The following is a 24557-nucleotide window of genomic DNA, read 5'->3' on the forward strand; positions in this document are numbered from 1 at the left end:
TTGTGCACTGATGTTTAATTTCTGTGTGTATTTTTTCTCACTTTTTGCTTACCTACAGGAATAGAGGGTGGGAAAAACTGGAGTTGCAACACATGGGGAAAAGGTGGAGGACATCCACTCCCGATGCATTTCTGCAGCACTTCTGACAAGTCTACTCCTCACATCATGCTCCATCACTAGGCCTGCTTCCTTATGCATTTAGGGAGATTATCTGATCAGAGCAAGCACAGAAGGTTTACACCTTGCTATTTTGAATGGAGACTTGATGAGCTTGTGGTTTGCTGAAGGAGACTGGATTTACCTTTACTGACCTTTGCCAGATTAGATTCTCTAATGGTACAAGTGATAGACAAGTGCAGCTGATTTATGACATGCAAGGCTTTGGATCTTGATTTGCACCTAAATGAAAGAGTACTTGAAAAGGACAAACATCCCTGAGGACTAAATACTGCCTCTGAGCTGAACCTACCAGACATGCATAGCACACTCATCACTGCAAACTTGTATCTACACAGACACGCACGCACAGCTCTGAATCCCACGCCAGGAAATAGTTGATAAATCACAGTCTTTTTCTGGTGTCTTTTTATTTTCCTATTAAGTTCCAGGAGTATCCCTGCTGCTTTGAATCCCTTTGGAACTATAACACATCTGGGAAAAAGAAAAAAGGAGGAAGAGGAAAGAAAAGGCATGCTCATAAAAATTCTGGATCCTTGCACTGTGGGAAGGAAGGAGAGAGGAAACAGGAAGAGGAAGCAAAAAAGAAAGGAAGGCATAGTATAATGGATCAAGTATTTCTCTTAGTCCCTGCGACTGGCTTGCATTGATGTATTAAAAACCAATCTGTCCAAAGATTTTGGGCTATGGTAGATTCACAGGGACTTTGGTTCTAGCACCACTAAAAAGCACCTCCAAAGAGCAACAAAACCATAACATCTATTCAGCAAAGCTGGTTACATAGTCCTGGTTTAGTTGCAGAGCACCTGGGAGCAATAAACACAAACAGTGCTTTGCATTCATCAGTGTCAAATACTGCACATAGTGTTCTCCCGTACTAATTGATGGAAACCAGCAGCTTCCCTCCATTAATGAGAGCGCCCATTACATTTAATTATCTGAGGTTCTGTCTCAGGTCCTGTTATGTTCACACTCTAAATACATCTTCCAGCAATGAGCCTTTTGGGAGAAAGAAGGAGAGAAACATAAATCCAATTAAAAAACTCTAAAGCGTAGAAACTTGGAGAACGCAGTTCATGTTTAGGAAAATGCTTCTTAGCACTGAGCACGTAACGGTAGATTCACGCACACAGTAATATAATTGAGGATGCTCCACTCATTATCAAATGATTGGCAAAGCACCGTAGCTGATCTCAGCACTGTGGGTCACCATGCTCTTCTGTTTCTGGCATCCCGTTCGGAGGCACCCAAACAGCCGGGAGATCCTCTGGGCCTTGGGTTCATCTTGTTGCTGCTGGCATGAACTGCAAGGCCAGCCTACAGCGCTTTCCAGGGCCCTGAAGTTGTTCTTGCTCTTTCTGCTTGCATATGAGGATGGCTAGGGGTTTGTTTAGGGTTTTCTGTTTGCTTAATTTTTTTCAGTCACAGTAGGATTTCTCCAGGGTCTTCCTGGCACCAAAGCTTAGAGATAGCTTATCTGAGAAAGATTTTGCCGCATAATAAATTGTTTAGCCTGGGTGCCACGGGACATTGCAGACAAGAGATAGTGGATGATGACAGCATTGCATGGGAAAGAGAGAAAGCCAGAATGGTGCCACTAAAGGAGTTCCAATTATCCTCCATTTCCTGTGCTGGCGACTACAGTAGAAAGCGACATCTCGGCAGACTGCTAGTCTGTCACCATTAAATGGGGCAGTGCAGTGGGAGAGCCTATTCCCAGGAGGTTGACAAGCGTTGAAACAGTCCAGGGGCTGAGGGGGCTCATAAACAGTCAGTGCAGAGGGTTCGGTACAAGTAGAAATACAGTCGTCCTGGGACAGGGAGACATACAGGAGGTGTGAGAGGAGTCAGAGCATCGCTGGGCCTTGCAGGTTGCTGTTTCGGAGCCCATTAGGAGTGAATTGGACTGGCCAGTGGAGAGCAAGAGTGCAGGTCACGGGGCACCTGAAATGGCACGAGAAAGCAAACAAGGTATATTGGAGAGAGTCTGAGGTAGCGATTACTCTTTGTACAGCTCCTGGCAGGTCTGAGGTGTGTGCAACTGCAGCACGAAAGCTTTCCCTTCTGCTTTCCACTGAGATTATCTGGGTAAACCAGCCTTTGTTTGCCCTCACCTGTAACCTAACTTCCAGAGGATGTTCCTTATAGCACAGACTGCCTGGCAGAACAGCACTTCTGCATAACCTGTCTGCTCTTGTCCCTGGAGTAGCCATTTGTGACACACAAAAACTAATAAACACCTCCTCCGGACTGGCAGGTGCCAGTGAGTTGTTCACCCTCTCTTTCAGGGCTGCAGAGACATCCATGGAAATCAAGGTTAAAGGAGCTCATTCTGTTTCCCCATTGCCCCTAGATACAGAGAGCAAGGACTTGCAGCTTTCTACCAGCACCTTGGAGACTGATCCTGCCACAGCTGAGTGGCAGCAGGAGTCCCCATGCTGGCAGGTGCTTACAGTGACCTTACACGCACACTTGAACAGTCTCACTCCCTTGGCTAGCGCTGAGCCAACAGGAGACTGGTGCTCTCAGAAGAGATGTGCATAGTGACTCAGTTTCTGAGGGGGAAATCTCTGTCAATACGTAAGCACACGAGGGATTGCTCCATCTCCCAGATGTCCTTGTTACACTGAGGAGGAACCAGTCCATCTACCCCATGACTGTGCTCTGTGATATCACTCCCCAAAGAGGCTATTGGATTTGGGGTTGTATATTAAGGGTTGCTAGAAGAAATCTGCCCAGAGTCCCCGGAGAAAAGGCCTGAGAGAGACCTCATCCAGTCCACCTAGTCCATCCTGTACTTATGTCTTTCCCCATCTTTGCAAAACCAGTTCTTAAAAGACCTCCAGGAATGGATATGCCACAGTGTCCCCACATAACCCATTCTAGTGAGTCACTAATCATCCCTGTTAGAAATGGTGTCTAACCTGCTGCATTTAAGCCTATTCCCTCTTGTCCCATTCATCACTGGATTGCTCCATTCCTTTCTGCAACAGTCTTTTATGTACGTGAAGACTGTTCAAGTGTCCCACCCCATGCTCAGCAGTGCCACACTGATCTAAGCTCAGACCTCAGCTAAGCTCAGAGCAAACATGCTGACCTTATATGAGCAGGCAACACGGTCATCTCTTTCTCCATTTGTCTCCAGTCCTCTTCCCTTGTCCAAAAGCGCTAGTGTTCCTGTGGTGCCACCTCAGCTGGCTCTCTAGTATGTTTACCTAGTGGCGATGACGCAAAAACCATCAGCTTTAAAAAGAGCAGTCTACCCTCCACACACCAAATACCGTGACCTGCGAGGCATCCAGTCAAATATAACAGAATTACAATTCATCAACTGATTGCACAGACAATCTTTCACGTATCCCAAATACAAATAAACAGTCCCACCTCAAGCCACTTTCACTGTGGTTCAGACTTGCATTTTACCTTGCAGTTGTAGAGGTATAAGCTCACAGAACTCTTGAATGCACAGAAGCCACGGAGGCTGCCAACTTCCACAGCTCATAGCTAAATCTTCCTCATAGTGTGGCTCCATGGAAGACAATACTGGGGCACAAAATTTTACCTGTTTCTGTAGGGAAGCAACAGTCTTCTCTAGTTCAGCCACAAGGGACTCAAGATTCTCTCTGGAGGGAAGGCTTGGAGAAGGCACCTCATTTCTGGAGTCAGAGATAGAACGCGAATGATATTACAGAAATGTCGACTTCCTGGATGGGAGAATCATTCTGCCTTCTCTAACATCAGGCTTAGATTAAGTATCAAGGTGGGCACAGAAGGGCCCAATTATCAGTTTCACATGCCAAGAGACGCCAGCCAAACAGTCACACAATTGCCTGATCTGCCCAGGTACTTCAACAGCAGCAAGAGTTATGCTCTGTGCTAAATCCCCTGGCTAGTGTTGTGTGTGGTTGGAAACTGCTTTGGGGATTTTCAAAACCTGCCCCTAAAATGGTCTTCTCTGTCATTCTCCCAGGACTCTGAAGACTATTCACACATCCTCTCAGTAAGACAGAGCTTCACCTGGTAACTGTTCAAACAAAGGGAAAAGCCCCCCATACCTGTTGGAGGACTTTTGATCAAGCTCTGTATTGAGTTTCTGAAACACTCCAGGCCTCAGAGCAGAATGCCAATTTCAAAAGCCTGAATGGACAGAGTCATGACAAACTTCTCTTACTCTTCAGAAAGTGGAGGTATAAGAAATGGAAGTACCACACCTGGAAAATGCAGGCTTGTGCTTGGAAGGGTTTTCTTCTGGGTAGCTGAATCCAGGAGACCTCTTGCTTCGGAACCGCTGAGAAAGAGCCTTGAATTGTCCACGTGTCTGGCAGTCTTGGGAAGGAAGGGAGAATCTGGAATGAGCATTCATGCTTCAGGCAGAACCATTTGGCTTGAACTATCTGTGAACAAAGCAGCACTACCCTCCTTCACTGTCCACCATCAACACACCAGTTACGCTGGAGGAAAGGAGGCAGCAAAGGCGGATAGGGCATGCATCCTGCGAAGTTTACCATGCCTTGGCTGGAACCATGGCAGGATCTGCTCTTTAATAGCAGAGTTTTACAGACTCCCAAATGGCATGAAGGTGACCAGGGGAATGCGCATTCATCAGAATCAGGGGCTCTGCGAGCTGCCTAGAGGCTAGCAGTCCAAAAGAGATGTTACAACTTCCACACATTAATAAGCGGGAGGACTTGTTGCTACAGGATGCTGTGGAAGCCAGAAATGGCGATGGCTCAGGTAGAATAGCAAGAAGATAAATCCACAAGTCATGATTAAACGCACTCCATGCCACTTTCTAGCTCACAGTTCCTCAGTTACTGTACGTTGTAGGGACCACTGTGCCCATGCCGTTTTAGTCTCTTCCCCTGAGCGTGAGCTTTTGGCCGCTATGAGACAGAAGCCCTGAACTAGCTGGACCTTCAGTCAGATTGGATACAGCTATTTTCCTCTTTGCACCCATTTGCCTCACATATGGCTCTACTTCCCACAGAGAAGTAATCTGTGTCATTAAACCAGCTCCTGACACGTCGTATGAAGTGATAACAGAAAGGGAGCGTGACCCCGAATCATCGCATGTCAGTCGGTGCTAGAACGGCCTCATTCCTACCCTCACAACAATCCTGCCACAAGCGGAGATCCACCGCCGGAATCTCTTCGCAACCAACCATGCCCTGTGGGTACGATGCCACCTGGAAGACGTCTCTCTGGAGCTGCTGAATGTGGTCACTGTTGTCACAGATGATGCGAGCAAGGGACGTCTGTCTGATCTGAGTCAGCTGCGCTGGTGTGAAGACCCCAGGATTCTCGTACCAAAATCTGCAGGATTTGCAGATCATAGCATGACTCAGGAGTACAAGATGATGATGGAGAGTGAGGCTGAGAGGGAGAAGAGTTGCCCTACATCTGTGTGACAGCATCCAGACCCCTCAAAAAGAGCTTCTATTCCGGTGTCCCATGCCGTGTTAAACTGCAAAGAGGGCCTGCTCTGTAGGACGACTTCACATAGCTATGAAGACAGTCTCCCATAAATCCCAGGGAGCTGCTGACCTGAGTTGCAGAGTGACACTACTTATTCCCATGTAGGGGAACAGACAGACAATTCTACCATAGCAGTTAGGCTATGGGTGGGCGGGCTCACAAAGCACCTGCCTTAAGTGCATCACCTGGGCAAGAACAGTCATGTTAGCATGAACAGCAAATGAGAACTAGAAGGCAGTTCTCTGAGAGATGTTCTAACATTTTCATAAGACATTGGACACATCTTCAGCAGTGACCGATGTCCTGCAGTGGAATGGAAATCATTAAATCAGGAAAGGATTGTAACTTTGAAAGTCCTTTTGCAAATATTCTGGACAGAGGAGACCCTTCCCATATCATAAGATGAAGAACACTCAGAGAAAATCACAGATTCTCTTGCCTCCATGTTTCCTGCAGGGAGCAAATCTTTCCAAACAGAATACCAAAGACTTTGGGTTGACTCCGATTACAATACCTATCTCCATCCCTCAGCCTTCTGAATTGCGTCGTTAACAGACACATCAGTGTTGGTCCAACTCTGGTACCAGGGACAAGATCTTCCACCATCAGCGCTGGAAACAGGTCAATGTTTTTGGTAGTTCCATATAAGCTGCAGGATAAAATATAAAAAAGGTAAGGGAGTATCAAAGAGTGAAGATAAAATAAATCTGATTCCATCAGAGGAATGCTTATACAAACAACTCATCTGGACAACATTTGTAATAGTCTTATCCAAAAAAACAATGGGCCTGCCTTGGAACGAGTAAGCTGATGTCAGCCAGTGCAGATAGGATGCAATTTAGTCTCACTGGAAAATAGCTCCAAGGCTCAATCTGCTTCCAAACTATACCACACCAGGCCCTGATGACATTCCACTCAGAACTAGACTGATCACTTGGAGACACCTTATTTGTCTTGCCCCGCTCTTAAACCAAAACTGTTACCCTATCTGAACATCTGTGGGTAGTAATATCTGGGAAGGTCATTTGATGGATGTTCTAGGAAGAGCAGTAACTTTTCACAGATGTATTTTCAGTGATTGTGATGCCTTCGAGCCTGGCTAGGCTACCGTACCTCCTGAGCTTTTCCCTGATCTCCAAGTTCTTTATCTCATTTCTGAGGTCCTCAAACTCCTGTGCAGATGAGAGGTTGCAGAAGACCCTAAAATCATTGTATGGTGGGATGCCATGGTCTCGCCCTCTCTGGATGTTGATAGCAGCCAAGTCCAGTGAGACTGAGTGTGCCATCGAGAAGAGCTTCTCCGTCAGCTCCATGTTGAGGAGTTCTGATGGTACCCGCATTTTCCCAGGCACCCCAAAGAGCCCGCGGAGGAGGGGGTCAATCCCACCCTCATGTATGATCCTGAAAGGGGAGAAGAAGGCCTTGTGCAGGGGGATGTGGCCTTGGCGGATGGGCTGGAAGGTTTCATTCAGCCGGTACAGGATGGGGTTGATCAAGGTGTGTCCAAAGCGGAAGGCAGCGGTGGCAAAGGCATTGAGGATTCCCGCATTGATGTTGGGGTTGTAGCCTTTGTACTCGCCCAGCATCTTCATTCCAGCTTCCCCAAGGATCTTGGGGAGCCACTGGGCATAGGTGATATGTTGCATTTGGGCACCCACAATTTTCCGTGCCTCGTGATATATGAGGTCTCCATCCCAGTGGGGATTGAGGGTTGACAGGTCATTGGCAATGCGGTTGTGCTCCCGGAACCAAAGAGTGTGCATGGATGTGAGACCCAGCTGCTCATTGGCACGGTGGTCTCCTGCTAGGAAGCATGGCACGGGGCTCTCACTCTCATCTCTCATGCATTCAGTGGGCGGCCCCACAGCAAAGGGAAGAAGGTGCTTCCCCGAGCTGGGCACAACTGGCCCTTGCTTCAGTAATCCATTCTGGTTGCTCCGATCCCTCAGCTCCTGTGATTCCTGCTCCGTGCTGCCATAAACATTAGAGGCATCAATGTAAGAGGTCAAGTGGTTGATCTGCTCCCTGGCGTAGACAGAGTTCATCAGCAGTGAGGTCATCCCGCTGCCACATACAGGGCTCGAGCGGACAAAGAACATGCAGCGCCCATTCCTCACACGGGGGTCATTTGCAGGAATCATGACAGAGAAGCAAGGAGGGTCGTTGCTGCACACCTCACTGCAGGGTGCCCCATCTGAGAAACGAGACATGCTAATGGCTGCCACTGTCTGGTCCATGTCGTGGTCCAGAAACTGGCCCCATTGCATGAGCATGTGAGTGAACTGGTCATCTGGGGTGATGGTCTCAGTCCCAATCATGGCAGTGGAGACAAGGCGGGGTAACGGAAGGGGCAGGTCCCTGGAGTCTTCTGCCAAAGAAAATCCCCGGGGGAGGTTAAATCCATTCTGGTAGGCTGGCTTGAGGAGTCTCTGGAAGGCTGTGAGAGATGCACCCCACATTGGGTGCTGGAGGTTGTTGCAAGAGCCATCGTGGGTCCTGTACTTCTTGTGGAAGCAGATATCTGAGCAATTAGGTGTACGGCGATGGGCAGAGCAGCCAGACAGATTGGCAATCATGTTCAGGTAGTGAGGGGAGACCAAATCATTGTAACGATAGCCTGCAAAGGTAAATATCAAAGTGACGCATCAGACCACGGCCACATTAGCCATCTAGTTCCTGCTATCCCATGTAAGGCCTCTGACTGGAATCCGTTTCTGGGATTTTTGTGATGGGCATGAAGACCCAATCTCCAATCGTGGTATTGCCATGTGATTTAGGAAAGCTAAATGAAGCACAGGATCATATCAGGCCCAAAGAGAGGAAGAGAAGAAGAGAAGAGTTTAAACTGCCCGGAGATCAAAAACTAAAACATTAAACAGAAGACCAAGCCGTGCTCTTAGTGCTCTTGGTCTCCATTCTGCAGTCAGCACTGGGTTTATTTTTATGTCTGTCTGGGTTATTACTGCAGCCTCAAGCATAACTGATCATCCAAATTATACGTGACAAGCAGCAGAGAAGCTGTCAGTGGCTGCCGGGGCATGGCGCTCCGTGAAAGCGCTGAATAAGGCCGAGTCGTGCGGATGCTGACAGGGCCACGAGGACAAGAGGTTGCAGTCTGACTAGCCCAGACTAGACCTGCAGCTTGGAGTGAGACTCCTCGCAGGCTGGAATAGATCCAGACAGGCAAAAATATTTATATGCCCAAATGTACATGATGACTAACACGTAGAGGTAGAAATGTGCAGTGTATGAGAATGTCCATTTTGCACAAAAGAAACGTCTCTCTTCCCCCTGCAGAGGGGCTGAATCTCAGATCCATAAAGGTACTGAAACGCCTACTCGTCTTTGGAATTGATGGGAGGTAGACGGCTAAACATTTCTAAGGATTAGGGCCTTAGTAGCCACTCAGGAAATACTTAGCAAAATGGGGGACTGAACCACAATTTCCTGAGTACCAGATTGGTACAGTAACCACAAGACCAGCCCTCTGGCTGTTATAAAAAACATTATATGTCAGAGAGAGATTTGCAACCCTGACAAAACATTTCTTGGCATATTCATAACTGATCTGGACTTTTGGTACAATGTTGCACGTTTTATTTTTCTGGATAAATTGTTGTTTTAATTAAACCTTACCCAGAAATCTGTTCAAAGTTAGGAAGGGAAATATATCTTTCATACCTGTGACATTCATATCCACAATTAAACCTTGTTGCACGTGTTCTTGAATCAGCTGCAAGGTTCTTTCAAAGATCTCACCCGCCCTGGCTGTTTCAATGGTATAGGGGTCCCGGGGGTAACGGAAGAGAGCCAGAAGGTCATTGGGAGTTTTGGGGCGCCTGTTTCAAGGAATTAAAAGTGATGCAGAAACATCGAAATGAGTATGTTGTTCAGACCAATGAGACACTACAGGCAGCAGGAGGCAGGTTTTAAGCCTTGACTGTGCTCAACCCCAAAAACTAGTGCATATGAACGATGTGGCTTGCCTGCATATTGCAGATGATTAGAGACAGGATATTTTTCCCTAGGAAAATGCACACATTTAATTTCCTCAGCATCTCTATTTCCTCTGCTCTAGTAATGTACTTTTCAACAGCTGAAACCCAGAGGTTTTTGGCTTAACACAAAGTGTTTATCTTTTCAATAAGCTTATTTTTGGATAGAAGAGGAGGGAATTTCCACTCACTTGGCAGTAATTTTTCATTAAGGAAATGGTTATAATTATATTATTATTTTTATTCACTCTGCACTAAGTCAGTTGCATTTATAAAATGACTCTGCTGATTATTTTCTTTTCTATGCACTGTCTCTTGAGCCAACTCCAGCTGACATAACGCACGTAGCAGATATACGTGACATAAAAGGTGGTGTTAGCATATAAGATGTTTCCAGAATCCCAAACACTTTCTGTGATGAATCTCTATCGCATTCTTACATCTGCATGGCGTAGCTTCAATCTCCAGTACCCGAAACAATGCTGTAGCTCTTATTTATAGATTGACACCAATAAAATGAGATTTCAAAAAGCTTAGTTCAGCATCTCTTTTATCTCTTCTCCGCCTCACATCTCTGATCTCGCTGCTTCATGCACTTACTTGCTAAACAGCTCAGTGCGCGTTGAATTAATGGCATAGTCCACACTGCTGATGGCTTCCCGTATTGATGTGGCTACAAACATGTCACCACTCCGACCAACATCCATGGCTTTCCAACAGAGAGAGAGAGAATAACAATTTCTTAATTTACTTTGTTATTAATCTGTCTTCTAAGCTTAAGAAAATCTACCTATCAGCACGAGCATCATGCATGCTCTACCACACGCAGAACGCCATTACCATCTGCCACATAAACAACATGAAACTTTTAACAAATATTCTGAAAGCGAAATTAACTGACAGAAAAGCCACTGTAAAACAGATGACTTTTTTGGGAGAGGTCTGTGGAAGACACATATGGAGTCTGCTGCTGTAGTGCTTTGTAAATAAATGCTTATTTTGGTTTGTGGCTAAAATAGAAAAGGTACAGATTACAGTGGGCTGTCCTAAAATAATGCATTTTCTTCCCATGAAGGAAACTTACAAAATTCATAAAATTCATTTTAATGTATTGCTTATATTGATTACATTGATTTTTCCTTTCTAGAGCACCTCTAATTCAGTTCAAATTTAGTGTAAACATATCAAACACATTTTAAAACAAAAAGGAAAGCTGTTGCTTGAATACCTTCAGAAGGAAACACTTAAATTCTTAAAAATAACTATAGAAAGCATTTTAAAACCATTAATTAATTTATTAAGCTTTGGTCAACACAAAATGTCATTTCTATTAAGTTATTTGACTCTAAATTTCCATTTAGACCTAACTCCGGCCCACATACTGAAAATGTGGCTCTAAATGTGACCCACCTCCCTGTCATTCTGGGAGACAATACACAGGGCCTTTGTCACAGCTAAGCAAACCAGTTCCCATTTGGCCTTCTGATGCAGTGCAACAGGCAGCTGGAAAATGAAGTACCGTTCAGGCATAAATCATAGAAATTATTTTATGGATAGTTTTAAACAACAAAGAAGTTACAGATTATTCTCTGCTCCTTGCATAAAATCTCTGTATAGAAAATGATATTAAATTTGTCTAATAAGCTACTCCTTATTCATGCTGGTTATTCCTGCGTGCTTGAGAAATATGCTTCTACTTAAATTTTTAACCTTATTGCTTGCCTTTGAATTTTTTCCTTATCAGTTCTTCCTTACTCTCCAAGAAGCACAATTTCCACACTTGACCTCTGGTTTGATTAGCGGAAGAGTGACTCTTTTTTATTCATTACAGTTTCTGTTTAGCCTTCCCTAATGTACAGAGCAGTAGTTTGAAAACTAGAGAATCATTTCCCAGCTCCAAGGGATTTAGTGAATTTTAAAAACCCTATATTTGCACTGACAGCGTTGTTCTCATTCTCCTTTCCCCAGTGCGTGAGGTTATGGTCAGACAGTGACTTGTGAGCATGTTAGCACATTTTAATAAGTTACTGCCTCTCAATGGAGAGACAGTAACTACCAGCACAATGTCAGCACTTTGCAGTGTGAGACAAAGCAGGCTTGCAAGAGGTAGTTTAAGACAACACCTTTTTCTTTGCACTGTACAAATGCACCTTAGCTGAGACAACAGTGAGGAACAGCTGGGAGGTGTATGGGCTTACACAACCGAAATATTGTCTGATCATGCCTGTGAATGACCTATCTACAAACAAGCTTAAGAATTAACAGAATTATCTTTTCAAAGCAAAGGCATCTATACAGCATAACCCCTCCCTTACATGAGGGCAAGAGAAGAGACAAGGCACTAAAGGATCACAGGAGATACTCTACCGGTGATAGTGAGCTGCATAGTACTGGAGGTGAAGCCAAAGGGGTTTCTTGCTATACACTCGTATCTGCCCTGATCAGCCACACCGAGGTCTTGGATGGAAAGGGTCCCATCCGAGCTTACGTGGAACTTGCCACTCTCTGTAATCTGAATACCCTCCTGTTGAATGATCAAAAGACAAAAAAGGCGTCAGCGTGTGGAAAGCCTCCAGTCATCCCAGCCTTCACCCTTCCCAACAAACCCACCAATAGATGCGATTAACTATTGCGGCCACCAGATGTTAGCATTGCTCTTCCAGAAAAACCAGAAAGGCACCAAAGCGCATCTGATCCTGCCTAACTGGACCCACTGCAAAGACATCCTTGTTCAGCTCCTTCACCCTGATCTGCCCTCAGGCGCTCACTGCAAGACAAAGGTGCTGCATGCATTTCACTGCACCTCTCTCAGACCAGCTCGCAGGAGTGAGTGCTGTACCCGCATGCTATCAGAGAAATTTAGAGCCACATAAGTTCTAAATACCTATAGTTTGGGCACAATCTGAAACTGATGGATTTTGCTGACCTTGAACTGCAAATACACCAGCTTTTGCTGGCTCCGAGCAGCATCACCGAGCAATCAAAGTGCTGAGAGCAGCAGTACACTCAATCTCCGTTTCTCAGCCTGGCCAGCTGCAGAAGTTGCCCCAGATCTCATGTGTTTATACTCATTCTTAGAGTCTTTTTGCTGCCCTGTGCCCAGTCTAATGCTTATTTTGCTACCCTGATAGACTCTTATTCAGCTCTCGCTGTTGGCTGGAGCCCACGACAGGCTGCAGATAACCTCCAAGAGACCTCAGCAGGGTAACTGAGGCTCATGCATTTTCCCTACAATTCTTCCATGCCTGATTGTCTTCACAGGCAGGATAGGTCCCAGCGAAGGTCAGAGGTGTTGTGGCACAACAGGCACAGCAGGGCAAAGTCCGAAGAGCTCCACCTAACGAATTTTTTAAAACAGTAGCCAAACCGCAGTGTGGTTGTGATTGACCATGGCTTTGACCCACCAAAGCCGGAGCCAGCCAGAACTATTACACAAAAGCATCACATCCCATTTCTGCTAGCGGGAAACCTGGCAATAAGGAAACACTACTTAAAAAGTATCTGTTTTCAGTATTTTCCAGGATTAGTCAAACAATGGGAATAACATACTGGAAGGTCAGTTGTTCGGGAGGATGTTACCTGTTTGGAAGGAAAAGCAAGGGAAAAAGGCAATCTGTATTGCTCGTCCTCAAGCTTGAGAAAAATAAACATTCTTTTAAACCATTTAAAAACCCAGTCAGTGGAAAAGTTGGTCTCAACATTGCTTCAAGCACAACTTCTCCCATGTCTACTGCACAAAGTGACTGAGCTGAGAGACCTGTTTAGCTAGAGAGCTGTGCAGGGCCCATGGTGACTGCCAAGCAAGATAGTCTCTTACTTTGATCCAGGTTATGGTGGGTTGTGGATCTCCTTGGGCTGCACAGGTAATCGCAACATCCTGGCCTGTCTCTGCCACCACATCTTGGGGGGGATGAAGAAACACAGGTACCACTGCAACACATTAAAAAGAGTCACCAGCACAAGAAATATATTGAGGAAAACAGACACATTTGTGTTTGAAACATCTTACTCCTATGAAAGTAGAGCTGCTGAGCATTTTCTGCTGTTGCAAGAACTCTGTAAAGGGGTGTTAGTTTAACCATGTTCTCTGTCTCTCTGCAAAGCCCTCCGTAATTTACAGTCATTATTTTTGGCTACTGTTTGTGTCTCAACTTGGGACAATTACATAGGAACGTGTCACAGTCTTTAAGTCAAAGACTTTCTAGAAGAGATGCTCTAGCTGAAATAACTATTGTGAATTCATTCAGGAATTACTGTAAGGGGCTCTGTGGCATGTGTTAGCCAGGTCAAACTAACTGATCATATCGATCTCCCGGTCTTAAAACAATCTGTGAATTCTTCATCTGAACCATCACTACTTTCACATGTTTCTAGCTGGTTTCCTTCTCTGCAGTTCACCATTGGTAAAATGCTAGCATATTTGTGAAACAGCAGGCATGTTTTCTTACTGAGAAAGATTATTTACATGGGAATAAAAAAGAAAATAAAAACATGAAGGCATTTCTTCATGAATTGTGTTTTATGAAGGCTTGATTCAAGAACACCTGAATTTAGGGTGAACTACAATCTGGTAGCTGATGTTTAAGACAAACACATCTAAACCAAAGGTAAACCTTGCTGGTAAATAATTGCTTTTTTGCAGAATATTTAATTTAAAAATACACAATCCATCTGGTAGGAAACCCAAAATTAAAAATAAAAAAAAAATTACCAAGAATGTCATTAATTAAACTTTCTCCCAAGTCTCCAACAAATATCCTCTGTTTCCTTTTCTTTACTAAAATCATTATTCTTAATAATAACCTCCAAACACATTAAAAAGCCCACATCTTCATTTCTCACTCAGCTGGTTAGATATCATTGCTCATCTGATAGGTGGTAACTTGTCAAAGTAACTGGTCATTTCTGATTATACAACTCCTGCCCTAATGTTTATTCTCGCAGATGCAGACTGATACAGTCTCCCTTTTATTGACCACAGCAGACGAGGAGTTTCATCCCCACAACTATATACTTTCTAGACAACAACATAAATTTTCACATAACGAGAACTGAAGCAGCTTCTTCCAATTTATAGATCTCGACACTCTGGAAAACTAACATTAAAGGTTCCCACCAACTGCCGGAGCTTTTATGGCTAGACTTATGCTCCGCGGCAAAAGCAAAAATCACATCTCAGGGGAATTAGGGCAATTCCCTGTCTTGTCAGACAATGCATTACTTAGCTAACATAAACTTAATGAAGCCCATTTGCCAGCCTTCATTGCCCACAAACTCTAGCTTTCACCTGCTTACCTCGGGGGGTCACTGACAGCTGTACTGGGAGGCTCCTTACACCGATGGCACTGATAGCATGGCATTCATATTGACCTTGGTCATGTAAAGCCACCCTCATCACCCGCAGGGTTCCAGTGGAGAGGATGCTATGTCTCCGGTCATTTGGCAAAGGCCCACCTGGTCAAAAAAGTAGAGTTAAATACTGTTAAATATTTAGCTTGTTAAATATTTTACCAAACCAAAGCACAGTTTTTGCATTTGTCGGTTTACTGACAATTTTCTTAAAATACTCAGTTTTGCTCTAAACCAAAGGGTCTGCTATTTAGTCATCTCTAATACCAAAAGGAATCTGAATCCTTGGCACACCATCAAGAGTAGTTTTGAGAATGAGCTATGTTCGATCATTTTTCTTCCTCTTGCCCTGTTCTTAGCGTGTCTTCTACTAAAACACTGTAAAGTTTAGTTAACCTTCGCATTGCTGAGTGACCTACCAAGCCTGGTTATAAAACAGTCTTATTAATCCTAGTTCTTGTCACTGTGCTCCTTTCAATATCTCTCTCTAAGAGGTATCTTCTGAAATCCGGGCAGGGGAATGGAACAGGTTAAAGGAGATGGAGAACGTGTTGGTGAAGGAGAATTTCAGCTGGTCTTTCTTAGCTCAGTGTCAGGGCTATTGCTGTGGAAGCTGGAATACAATAACTATGAATTCTCCACAGCACTAAACCATTAATTATGGCTTGTGAAGCATGAGGAAAAGTCGGAGGGCCTCTGGGCCAAGCATTATTGGCTTCTGTCCCAGAAAGCGTTGGATGGGATCAGCTCAGTGGAGCCAGAGCTAACAGCCACTCAAGACTTCCAAAGTTCACCACCACCTGTTGGCCCAAAGTGTTTTTTTCCTAAGCAGAAAGAAACCTCAGAGGTGTGTCAGTGGTGAACTGGTGCTCTTCTGCAACACTGTCCCCAAGAGGACAAAAGCGATGACAATGATGGAGAGCTGGTATGCAGTGATACCCATCAACCTGGAGTGTCCAGACCTTGCCCTTTCGAATGAGGTAAGAAGCCACAGCAGGACGAAGTTCAAGGCTTTAGGGGCTTCATGTGCATGACAGAATGCACACTGCTTCCTTCCCATATGATGACTTAAGTTATCAGAGACCTAAGAGTGTACCTTCCTTCCCTGATATTTAATGTTATCCTTGGTGATCCAAGACATCTAGCGTGACTAGGTCTGTGCTGCAGTGTCTACTAACTCGCCATCTGTTATGTGTCACCACTGCAATTCATTGCCCTGGATCAGTAGCTTAACTGTTCTTACCCACTCCCTACAGAAGGTGGCATGGAAGAGAAAGGAAACCCAAGACAAAGGAAGAAGTACCTGCCCTTGTCCAGGCAATAACAGGCGGAGGATGACCCTCAGCAGAGCACGGGAAATCCACGCTTTGCCCCTCTGTTACTGTCTGATCGGTGGGGATGAGGAGAAAGCTGGGAGAATCTGAAGGGGAAAGCGATGACAGAGCAGTAGGCAAAAAAATTGCACAGCAGGCAAAAAAATCGCACAGCAAGCTTAAATCAATTCTTAGTGCATGGGAACAAAACTGGTCACAATGTGCATGGCTTAAATACACATCTGCTGATTGAGTGCTTTAATCCCTAAATAACGTCAGCCACGGAATCCTCACCTTGCACTATGATCTTTGCTGTAGCCTGGATGGATCCCTCAGTGTTGCTGGCATTGCAGTTGTACTGCCCCTGGTCCGAGAAGGTGACGTTCTGAATGTAGAGCCCTCCTGAGCTGGTGATAGCGAAACGGGAATCCTGTGGTAAAGGAGAGCCTGTGCCAAGTGTCCAGCTGATGCGAGGGTGGGGGTGCCCAGAGACCCCACACTCCAAGGTGACGCTTTCCCCAACCAGCACTTCAGTGTTCTGCGGCTGGATCACAAAAGTGGGCTTGGCTGGAAGGAAATTGAGTGCTTCAGAAACCATAAGCCCTGCTGTCTGCTTAGTTATGGACAGAAGTCACTTGGACTCTTCATGCAGCCCAGCTAGTCTTCACCTGGCTCTTCCCTGACCTCCGAACCTTCAGCGTGAATAATTCCCACAGCACTATTTCCTTCATCTCTGTTTCCCCCTCTCTGTCACTGACTGCTGACATTCTCCACCGCTGCTTTCCCTTCACCCTTGACACTTCTGTGCTGCAAAATTCTCTGCAATCTCCAAATTCCCTCCCCGGTCCCAAATTACCTCCCATCTCTAAATCTCCTACTTCGCACTCCCATGAAGAACCAGCTTACAGCTCAGACCACTGTGCTGCTAGCCGTACTCTGCCCCAGTGTATCAAGAACAGCTTGACGCATACAAAGCAGGGATTGAATCTGACTAGCTCAATTTTCAGCCCTCAGCACTCCCAAGCTGGGCCTTCAAGAGTGTGCAAAGCTCATTTACACGGGGTGCCAAAATAGCGCAGAACGACTTCCTGCGTCTTGACCTCCCCAGCTATGTTCTTGGCCATGCACTGGTAGATGCCCTTGTCCGACTCCTTGGTGTTCTGGATCATCAGGGTTCCATCTTGCAACAGGTTAAGACGGTTGTCATCTTTCATGTCAATCTCGTTACTGAAAAACAACCACAAGGAGGCTAAGCCTGGAAGGAGAAAAGACTAGTGTTCTTCCCACTAGACATCAGGGGAGAGGGAAGGCCTCGCATGCATTGTACTAAGCTGCTGTTCCTTGGAGCTGTTCTGAGACTCCATGAAATTTACAGCAAGAGTTATGATTTAGAGCACTGAAATTAAGCTCCAAATATGATTTACTCCCTGGGTGCGTCACTCCGTCTCACCACTGACTACTTATGACATGTACAGCCCATTGGGAGGGAAGACTGCTCCCGTACAAAAGTTCGTTGCTATTGTCAGGACATCTAGGCCTGGAAAGTTTATTCTCCTTATTTACTAAATGCAAATATAGTAATGAATTAATATTGTTATTGTGTGCAGCCATTTCTATTTGAACAAGGCTCAAAGGCTTCAGGGGGGTAAAGAGCTCTGAGCAATTCACCATGGGACCTCAACACAGTCTGGATTCCTTTCCCAGATCTGAGAGCTGTGAAATATCTTCTTTCTTTCTACAATGACCTGCAACTCCTGGAAGCCAGCCCGTGGCAGAAGGTCCCATTGCTGGGGGATTGGGATACCATTTGTCCCAGCACAAAAGAATTTTGGATGGCTGAGAATGATTGAAAAGAGAGAAGGAACCTCTCTCCCCCTAGGACAAAGGCTGAATCCACTATGCAAACTAATATGCTTGCTGGGCATTTGTTTAATTTCCCTGGTATCTCCTCATTGTAGTCATATCTAGTTTGGGGAACATTTATTATCATTACCTCTCTTACAATGCTATCATTGGGAGCCTGCCAGCGTTTCCCTAACAAAACCTTCCTTCCAGGGGACTTAACTCAGCCATAAACTTTTGCTCTGTACTGCAACTTTGCCTAGCGGAGAGTTAGCTGAGGAATCATACATTGATCATTTTTATTAATATCTGGGCCCCACTCAGCCTTCCACAGACAAGAAGCTCATAAAGCAGCTAAGTAACTTCACTTCCATAATGGGCAACTGCTCAAGCACAGAATATTTTACTGTGTAGCATTTCCCAGAAATACTTTGGCATCTAGAACAGCCATATATTTTTTCAGTGTTGCTGTATAGAACATTAATCTATATGCTGCTTTGCAATATCTGTCTTTCAGTCGAACACAGCAATTTTCCCTTTGAAAGAAAGGTGCTCTCCCAGCATGCTAGTCTTTCAGTGAGAAAAGACCCATTTGAGATGAGATGAGAAGCATTTCAGCAGTTAATAAATGGCAAGCATGGTGGCTCAGAGTGACACGAAATACTGATTTTTTTTTTCTTATTATCAAAAGACAATTGCTTTCAGCCTGCAGAGTATGTTTTTTGGGAAAGTTATAAGCTCTTGGAATCCATTACAAATGCAGATGAAACATTTCAAATGCAGATGAAAACACCACTTGGAATACATGGTCACCAGAGAATGCTATTAAAAGGAAGGTAAATACAATTCATGGAATATCCATTTCTATTTTTTTATGTTGCGTGAAATGGCTTTTGTAATTACAGGCAGTAGCTGAAGAGCTTGATGCTTGGTAGAAACCTTTGCTACCCCAGGGCTCATTGTGTGCGACTTACTTGTTGTGCAGCCATATAATCACAGGCTTTGGGTTGCCTTCTGCCCTGCAGGTGAAATAAACAGTGTTTCCCAAGTGGACGTCGACATCGCGGGGCTCTAAGGTTATACGAGGGCTCTCTGCAAAAGATCATTTTAACACAGCCCATTCCAGGTAGTACAAAGATAAAGCCTACAGTCCACACCACTGGCTCACCAAGTATAAGCAAAGAAGTCAGGGGCATCTCTAGCCGGGTTATTTTTCTGCCCCTGGCAGCCTGCTGCTCTCAGCAACTGCCTGTTTCACCTGAATATAATGTCAGCTCTGTGCAAATTACAACACTTCCCTTTTGACTGAATTTTATTCATTATGTCCCTAATTCACTACGTGCTTCATTTTAAGATGTACTCAAGTCCTAAGCAAGTTAAACACAACTAAAGGATGTGCTAAAATGGGAAATACGTGCTCTGGAGCCCTTGACCTTGACTCAGCAGAATACTTACTCATACACTTGATGCTCACCAGGAATCCAGTAAAACCAACTGGATTACTCATAAGATTAAGTGAGAACCTGACACTTTTCTAGTGAAAGGCCCATGCTCTTACTCCTTAGGCTACAAATAAATGACAGGCAATTGGCTTCTGGGACTCCAGTCGTGGAGCAAAACCACCACAGCCACAGCCATGTGATCAAAAATGCTGATCCAGTACAAACCTGCTCTGCTGGCTCACATCTGTTAAAAAGTGCTGGATTAACTTTATGCCAGCAGGCTTCATACTGATTCAGATATCAGCTGGCTGCATCATTAGAATTTAATGCTGAATTATGTATCATTTGTCTTCCTACAGCTGGCATTATACCAGCAGAAAAGCCTAATGCCAACAAAATCCTCCCACCAGGTGCTCTGGCTAATTTGACAGACATCCCACTGTGCACCGTGCCTAAACCAGAACAAATTTGTATTAATGGCTAAGGCACCATGGCACTGGCTATGTGTCAGGGACAACCCTTGTGCAGTGCAGCCAGGTTAAGTGAGTCTCAGTCCCTGTGTCCCCAGGTGCTCTCTCCAGACTCTCGCTATACCTCCCCTTCCATTTCTTCCTCACTGGAGCTTAACTGTCCTTTCCAGGGCAGTTCTGCTTTTTGCACAGCTGCCCTCTAAACTGGGCGATGAAACAGCCAAGATTAAAAAATCAAAATCACAGAAGAAAAACAGAATTTCTGGGAGAGTTCTTCAAAATTCAGCTGATTTCACATATCTGGCTTGCAGCGTGGCCACACACACTGTTGAATTGGTATATCGAAGTGGGGTGCTATATGGCCAGGGTGTGTGGGAACATATCTTAACATGAATCTTCCAACAATGAAATATTATCAGGGAACCAGAGTCAAAGCTTGCACCTTCTTCTGCTGATGCCAGGACACAAAAGTCTGTTTTATCTTTTTCTATATGAAATATTCCATCTTGGAATTTTTCAGAATAAAATCTTTAATTTCAAAGTGGCATTTTTCAGTGAGAAATTATCTGAATTTAAAGAATAACAAATTAGCAAATGGAATATATTATTACCACTGCCAAACAAAACATTTAGCTATGTATCTACTATATGTTTCCTTAGGTTTGTTGTTTTCAGCAACAGAAAGTCTCCCAGTTTTCGTCTTCTGCTCCACCTGAAGGACACTTCTGATTTCTGCTTCAGCCACTGACCTCTAAAAGATCCTTTACTGACCTACCCCATCTAAAAACTAAGATCACAACTGCCAGACAAAACAGAACTCCTTTCCGTGACGTCCGTGTGATTGTCAACTTTCTCTGCCTTATACCGATCAACCCCTTGTGACCTTACTGGGACTTCTTCATCTCAGCAGGAAAAGCAGACAGCAAGCAGGATCACAGGATGGGGAAGACGAGGGGAGAGAGATGGCAGGAGAGCTCCTAGGCCAGAGTCTGCTCTCCAGCACACATGCACAGACTGAGGATGGCCTGGCGGAGGGCTTTAACTTGGCTCACTCACCACAGTTAAACTCTTGAGCGGTTAGGGTAACGATGGAGCGCCCATGCAGCTCCCTAGGAGCCTCGCAGGTGGCAGCTGTCTGGATACTGCCTTGCTCTGCGTATGACCTCAGTAGTTCAGCCAGCCACATCAAGTCGCAATCGCAAAGCAGGGCATTGGAATCCAGTCGCCTGTGAGATCAAAGAAAAGTCATTTCATTCCCCAGCTTCCTGCCAACCCCTCTGCCTCCTGCCTCCCCTAGTATACCGCAGGGGAATGGCCCTTCAGAATGAGGCATCTCTTGGCTGTTGTTCCTTACCTTCGATTACATCCCAAGAGGAAATTCAAGATGTTTCATTTTGACAGTGTTTAAATAGTATCCTTGACCAGGTCAGGACTTTTTTTGTTGAGAAACTAACATAATTTATCAGCTATTCCAGTTTCAAATGCAAGTTATTCTATTAAGCTGAACTACGAATATCGGTCTTAATTTGGGGCAAAAAGAGACTCTGAAATATTGAAATTTTCCATAGGATGCAGATTTCAATGCTTACTGAATTCCATAAGAATGGCAGACAATGCTGTTCCTGTTGAAGCTTTTTGCGCTCTTTTACTCTTAGTTCACTGCATGACGTACAGATATTTCATCTGTTCTGAAACCAGAAAATTGTGTACCTCAGGGTCCAAGTGCTAAAATTTAAATCCACATTTTATTTGTAGGAACACAAAGACAGGCATACATTTTTATTTTTTGTTCCCAGCCACAGAAAGAGCACAAGATTTAATGTGTTCAAATGAACACGTAGTGAATAACAGCAATGTGATATTCCACTGGCATAAGCCATTAACAAGAGTACACCAAAATAAAAGACTCCTCATTGATTTTAGTGAGCTTTGGATCAATCTTTTTCTGCATCGGATTGCTAGATGTTATATCATTTCTGCATGACTGGAAAGAACTTTTTATTACTGCAACATATGCCTGAACCATGTCGAATGAGAAAAACGGTGACCTCCTAGTCCACCCATGCTTTTCCCTCCATTGACCTCATCACTATGTTCGGTGCTATGCATAAGGATAAAAGAGACTATAGAGAACTTAGTTTATGCCTCCTTCCCCACTGACAGCTTTGCTGTAGATGCGTCTCGGCCATCTTAAAAAAAAAAAAAAAAAAACTACCAAAGATAGACCTGATATTTTAATAGACAAAAAGTTGAGAATGGGAGATTTCATGCAGTGCCATAATACAGCATTTTTAAACCTGCTTTTTCTCTCTGACACACACAACAAAATTTCACAAGTTATTATCTATTAAAGAAACATGACGCATTGCTCCCGCTTGCAGAAAGTGGAAAAGGCTGCAGGGAGAAACACGTTGCTTTCTTGTAATTTAAAGTCATGGCAGAACCCCAACATTCTTCAGTTTTTGCTTCTTTCCCAAAATTTGTCATAGAACTCATTTCCAGAGATTATAAAAGACAAACAAAACCAAGCTCTGAAGGATTTAAGCAAGTAAAAAGTAAGCTTAAGAGACACTAAGGTTAAGAGGGAATAACATATCAGGGCATGTCTTCACTGGATAAGAACTGTGCACCTTGGCAACCTTTTGAGTATTTTCGGTCTCTACAAACAAGACTTTTGTTTTACAACTATGATTTTCGTTTCACATGAACATATTGATCTGAAGTCATGATTGGGGTCATATCTGTGACCTGGATTTTCCAGATTTTTAATGAAGTTTTATGGGCTCAAATCATGTAGGACAGCAGAGGGCTGTGAAGACTCTCCAGGAAAAATTTCCTGTGGCATTTTTGAGCTGTAGGAAGATTATAGTTAGATTATAATTAGACACCTGCATGAAGAAACTACTGACTGGTTAAATCAGCTCTCAGATCCAACCATAACTATTTAATATAATTAAAAGTGGTCTTAGAAGTGCAATAACAAGAATCTTTGCCAAACAGGCAGATTTCTCCTCAGCTCCTGGCCATCTGATCAAAGATAAACAGCTTTTCTTTGCAGGCAATGTTTTTTACTTACAGCCGTTTGAGGGATTCCAGTTGAGAGAACGTCCCTGGATGAATCCTAGAAATTTTGTTGTTGTGCAAGAATCTGTAATGGAAGAACCCATGCCAAAGCATTATTCGTTATTTACATTACACAGATGATAACATCCTAGGTCAAAACTCAGTTTAAATAAAAAGGCTGCTCATCAAAACGGAGCTCAGATTTCAAACTTACTGTGTTTGTTTCTATGAGCTATAGGGATTTCATTCATTTGCAAGGGAGTGCAATGCAGTACACCAAAGCAGAAAGTGGGTGTGTACTGGAAATGGTGACTCAAGGTGTGATGTAACAGATTTAAACTGGAACCTTGAACTTAATCTGCTTCATGCTCTGCAAAGGGAGGAGAAAGGGCATGAAATCCCTATAGACTGGACCCACCCTACGTTGTCTGTGCCTGGGTCAGCAGAAGGGACCTTTTCTTTTTTTCCCCCCACAGAAGATAGGGAAATTTTACAAGCGCAGCCATTAAAGTAAGGCTGCAGCAGAAGAAGCTAGACAATGTATGCCCTAGACTCGGTGTACTTGTTAACTCAAATCCACGTGTAAATCGAATTCAAACAACATCCTCCTAACCTGGGCTTACCTCTGAATAGAGCCAAGGTAAATTCTCACTTACAGAGTTTTAGCACACAGGTAAGGCTCCTGGTTCTTAGGAAAAATCTAATTGTACTGAAGTGCACCAGTGAGGAGCAAGAGGGAATAAACTCTCCATTTTCTTAAGGGAGGGTGAAATTTAGCTATGTCACTTACACCTAAAACTCATAAAAGAACATTAACGAAAGATGGGAAGTAATTTTAGTAAACAATGGAACAGGTAGGAAATGGAAAAGTAGAACAGCTCGAGTACAAACGTATGCATAGACGTGTCTACACTCAACTTCAGTCCAGCTGCCCAGCTAGGATCCTGACAACCCTTCCTCTGAAATTCAGATCCAAAAGTATTGTTAGACTAAATACAGACACTGAGATCAGTCATTGTATATTGATCCAGGTCTGAATTTTCCTAGGTGTATTTGGATCTCATGAGTTTTTTTTTTCCCCAGCACGTATGGATGTAAGGTACGTTTCTGTGCTGCACAGAAGGGGCTTGCTGGTTTCATTGCAGGGCGGGAACCTTCACTTGAAATTTTTCCTCATGGCTGCAGTATTACTACAAGCAATACTGGGGAGCAAGAGACACAGGAATTACTTTCCTAGATGCTTTCAAGAAGGACGCATGTTTTTCTTGTTAGCTTTTTTCTGACTTTGTTCCATTTCCACCCCTTTTTTCATATACACTGCCCAGCAGTGACTAATGTTGACCTTAAAGCTAGAGTAAAACTGCAGTATTTTAGCATGGCTTGGCCAACTATAGGGATTTCTGTAGATTTACCCCTACTTGTGTGGAAACA

The 24557-nt window shown here is 44.2% G+C and overlaps 1 protein-coding gene across 4 annotated transcripts in view; it reads right to left on the bottom strand.

Moving 5' to 3' along the window:
* Window positions 1-593: 593 nt before the first annotated feature.
* The window catches only part of LOC104141630 (peroxidasin), a 47936-nt gene continuing 23972 nt past the window's right edge, over window positions 594-24557 (bottom strand). For 2 of the 4 annotated variants that reach the window (XM_009671018.2, XM_068912005.1), the window contains 16 exons: window positions 23140-23211; window positions 21120-21289; window positions 19126-19243; window positions 17367-17536; window positions 16604-16876; window positions 16300-16416; window positions 14943-15101; window positions 13465-13577; window positions 12015-12171; window positions 10248-10356; window positions 9334-9491; window positions 6766-8269; window positions 6167-6301; window positions 5282-5490; window positions 4389-4503; window positions 3450-3833 (listed from right to left, as the gene is read on the bottom strand). In XM_009671018.2, the coding sequence (XP_009669313.1) occupies window positions 3584-3833; window positions 4389-4503; window positions 5282-5490; window positions 6167-6301; window positions 6766-8269; window positions 9334-9491; window positions 10248-10356; window positions 12015-12171; window positions 13465-13577; window positions 14943-15101; window positions 16300-16416; window positions 16604-16876; window positions 17367-17536; window positions 19126-19243; window positions 21120-21289; window positions 23140-23211 (3829 nt within the window). In that variant the 3' untranslated portion in view covers window positions 3450-3583. Of the gene's footprint in view, window positions 2122-3274; window positions 3393-3449; window positions 3834-4388; window positions 4504-5281; window positions 5491-6166; window positions 6302-6765; window positions 8270-9333; window positions 9492-10247; window positions 10357-12014; window positions 12172-13464; window positions 13578-14942; window positions 15102-16299; window positions 16417-16603; window positions 16877-17366; window positions 17537-19125; window positions 19244-21119; window positions 21290-23139; window positions 23212-24557 lie in introns of those variants that run through there. The other 2 variants (XM_009671025.2, XM_009671030.2) reach the window with 2 other exon arrangements.

This window comes from Struthio camelus, chromosome 18 (assembly GCF_040807025.1).
Source record: "Struthio camelus isolate bStrCam1 chromosome 18, bStrCam1.hap1, whole genome shotgun sequence".
Classification (NCBI taxonomy): Eukaryota; Metazoa; Chordata; class Aves; order Struthioniformes; family Struthionidae; genus Struthio; species Struthio camelus.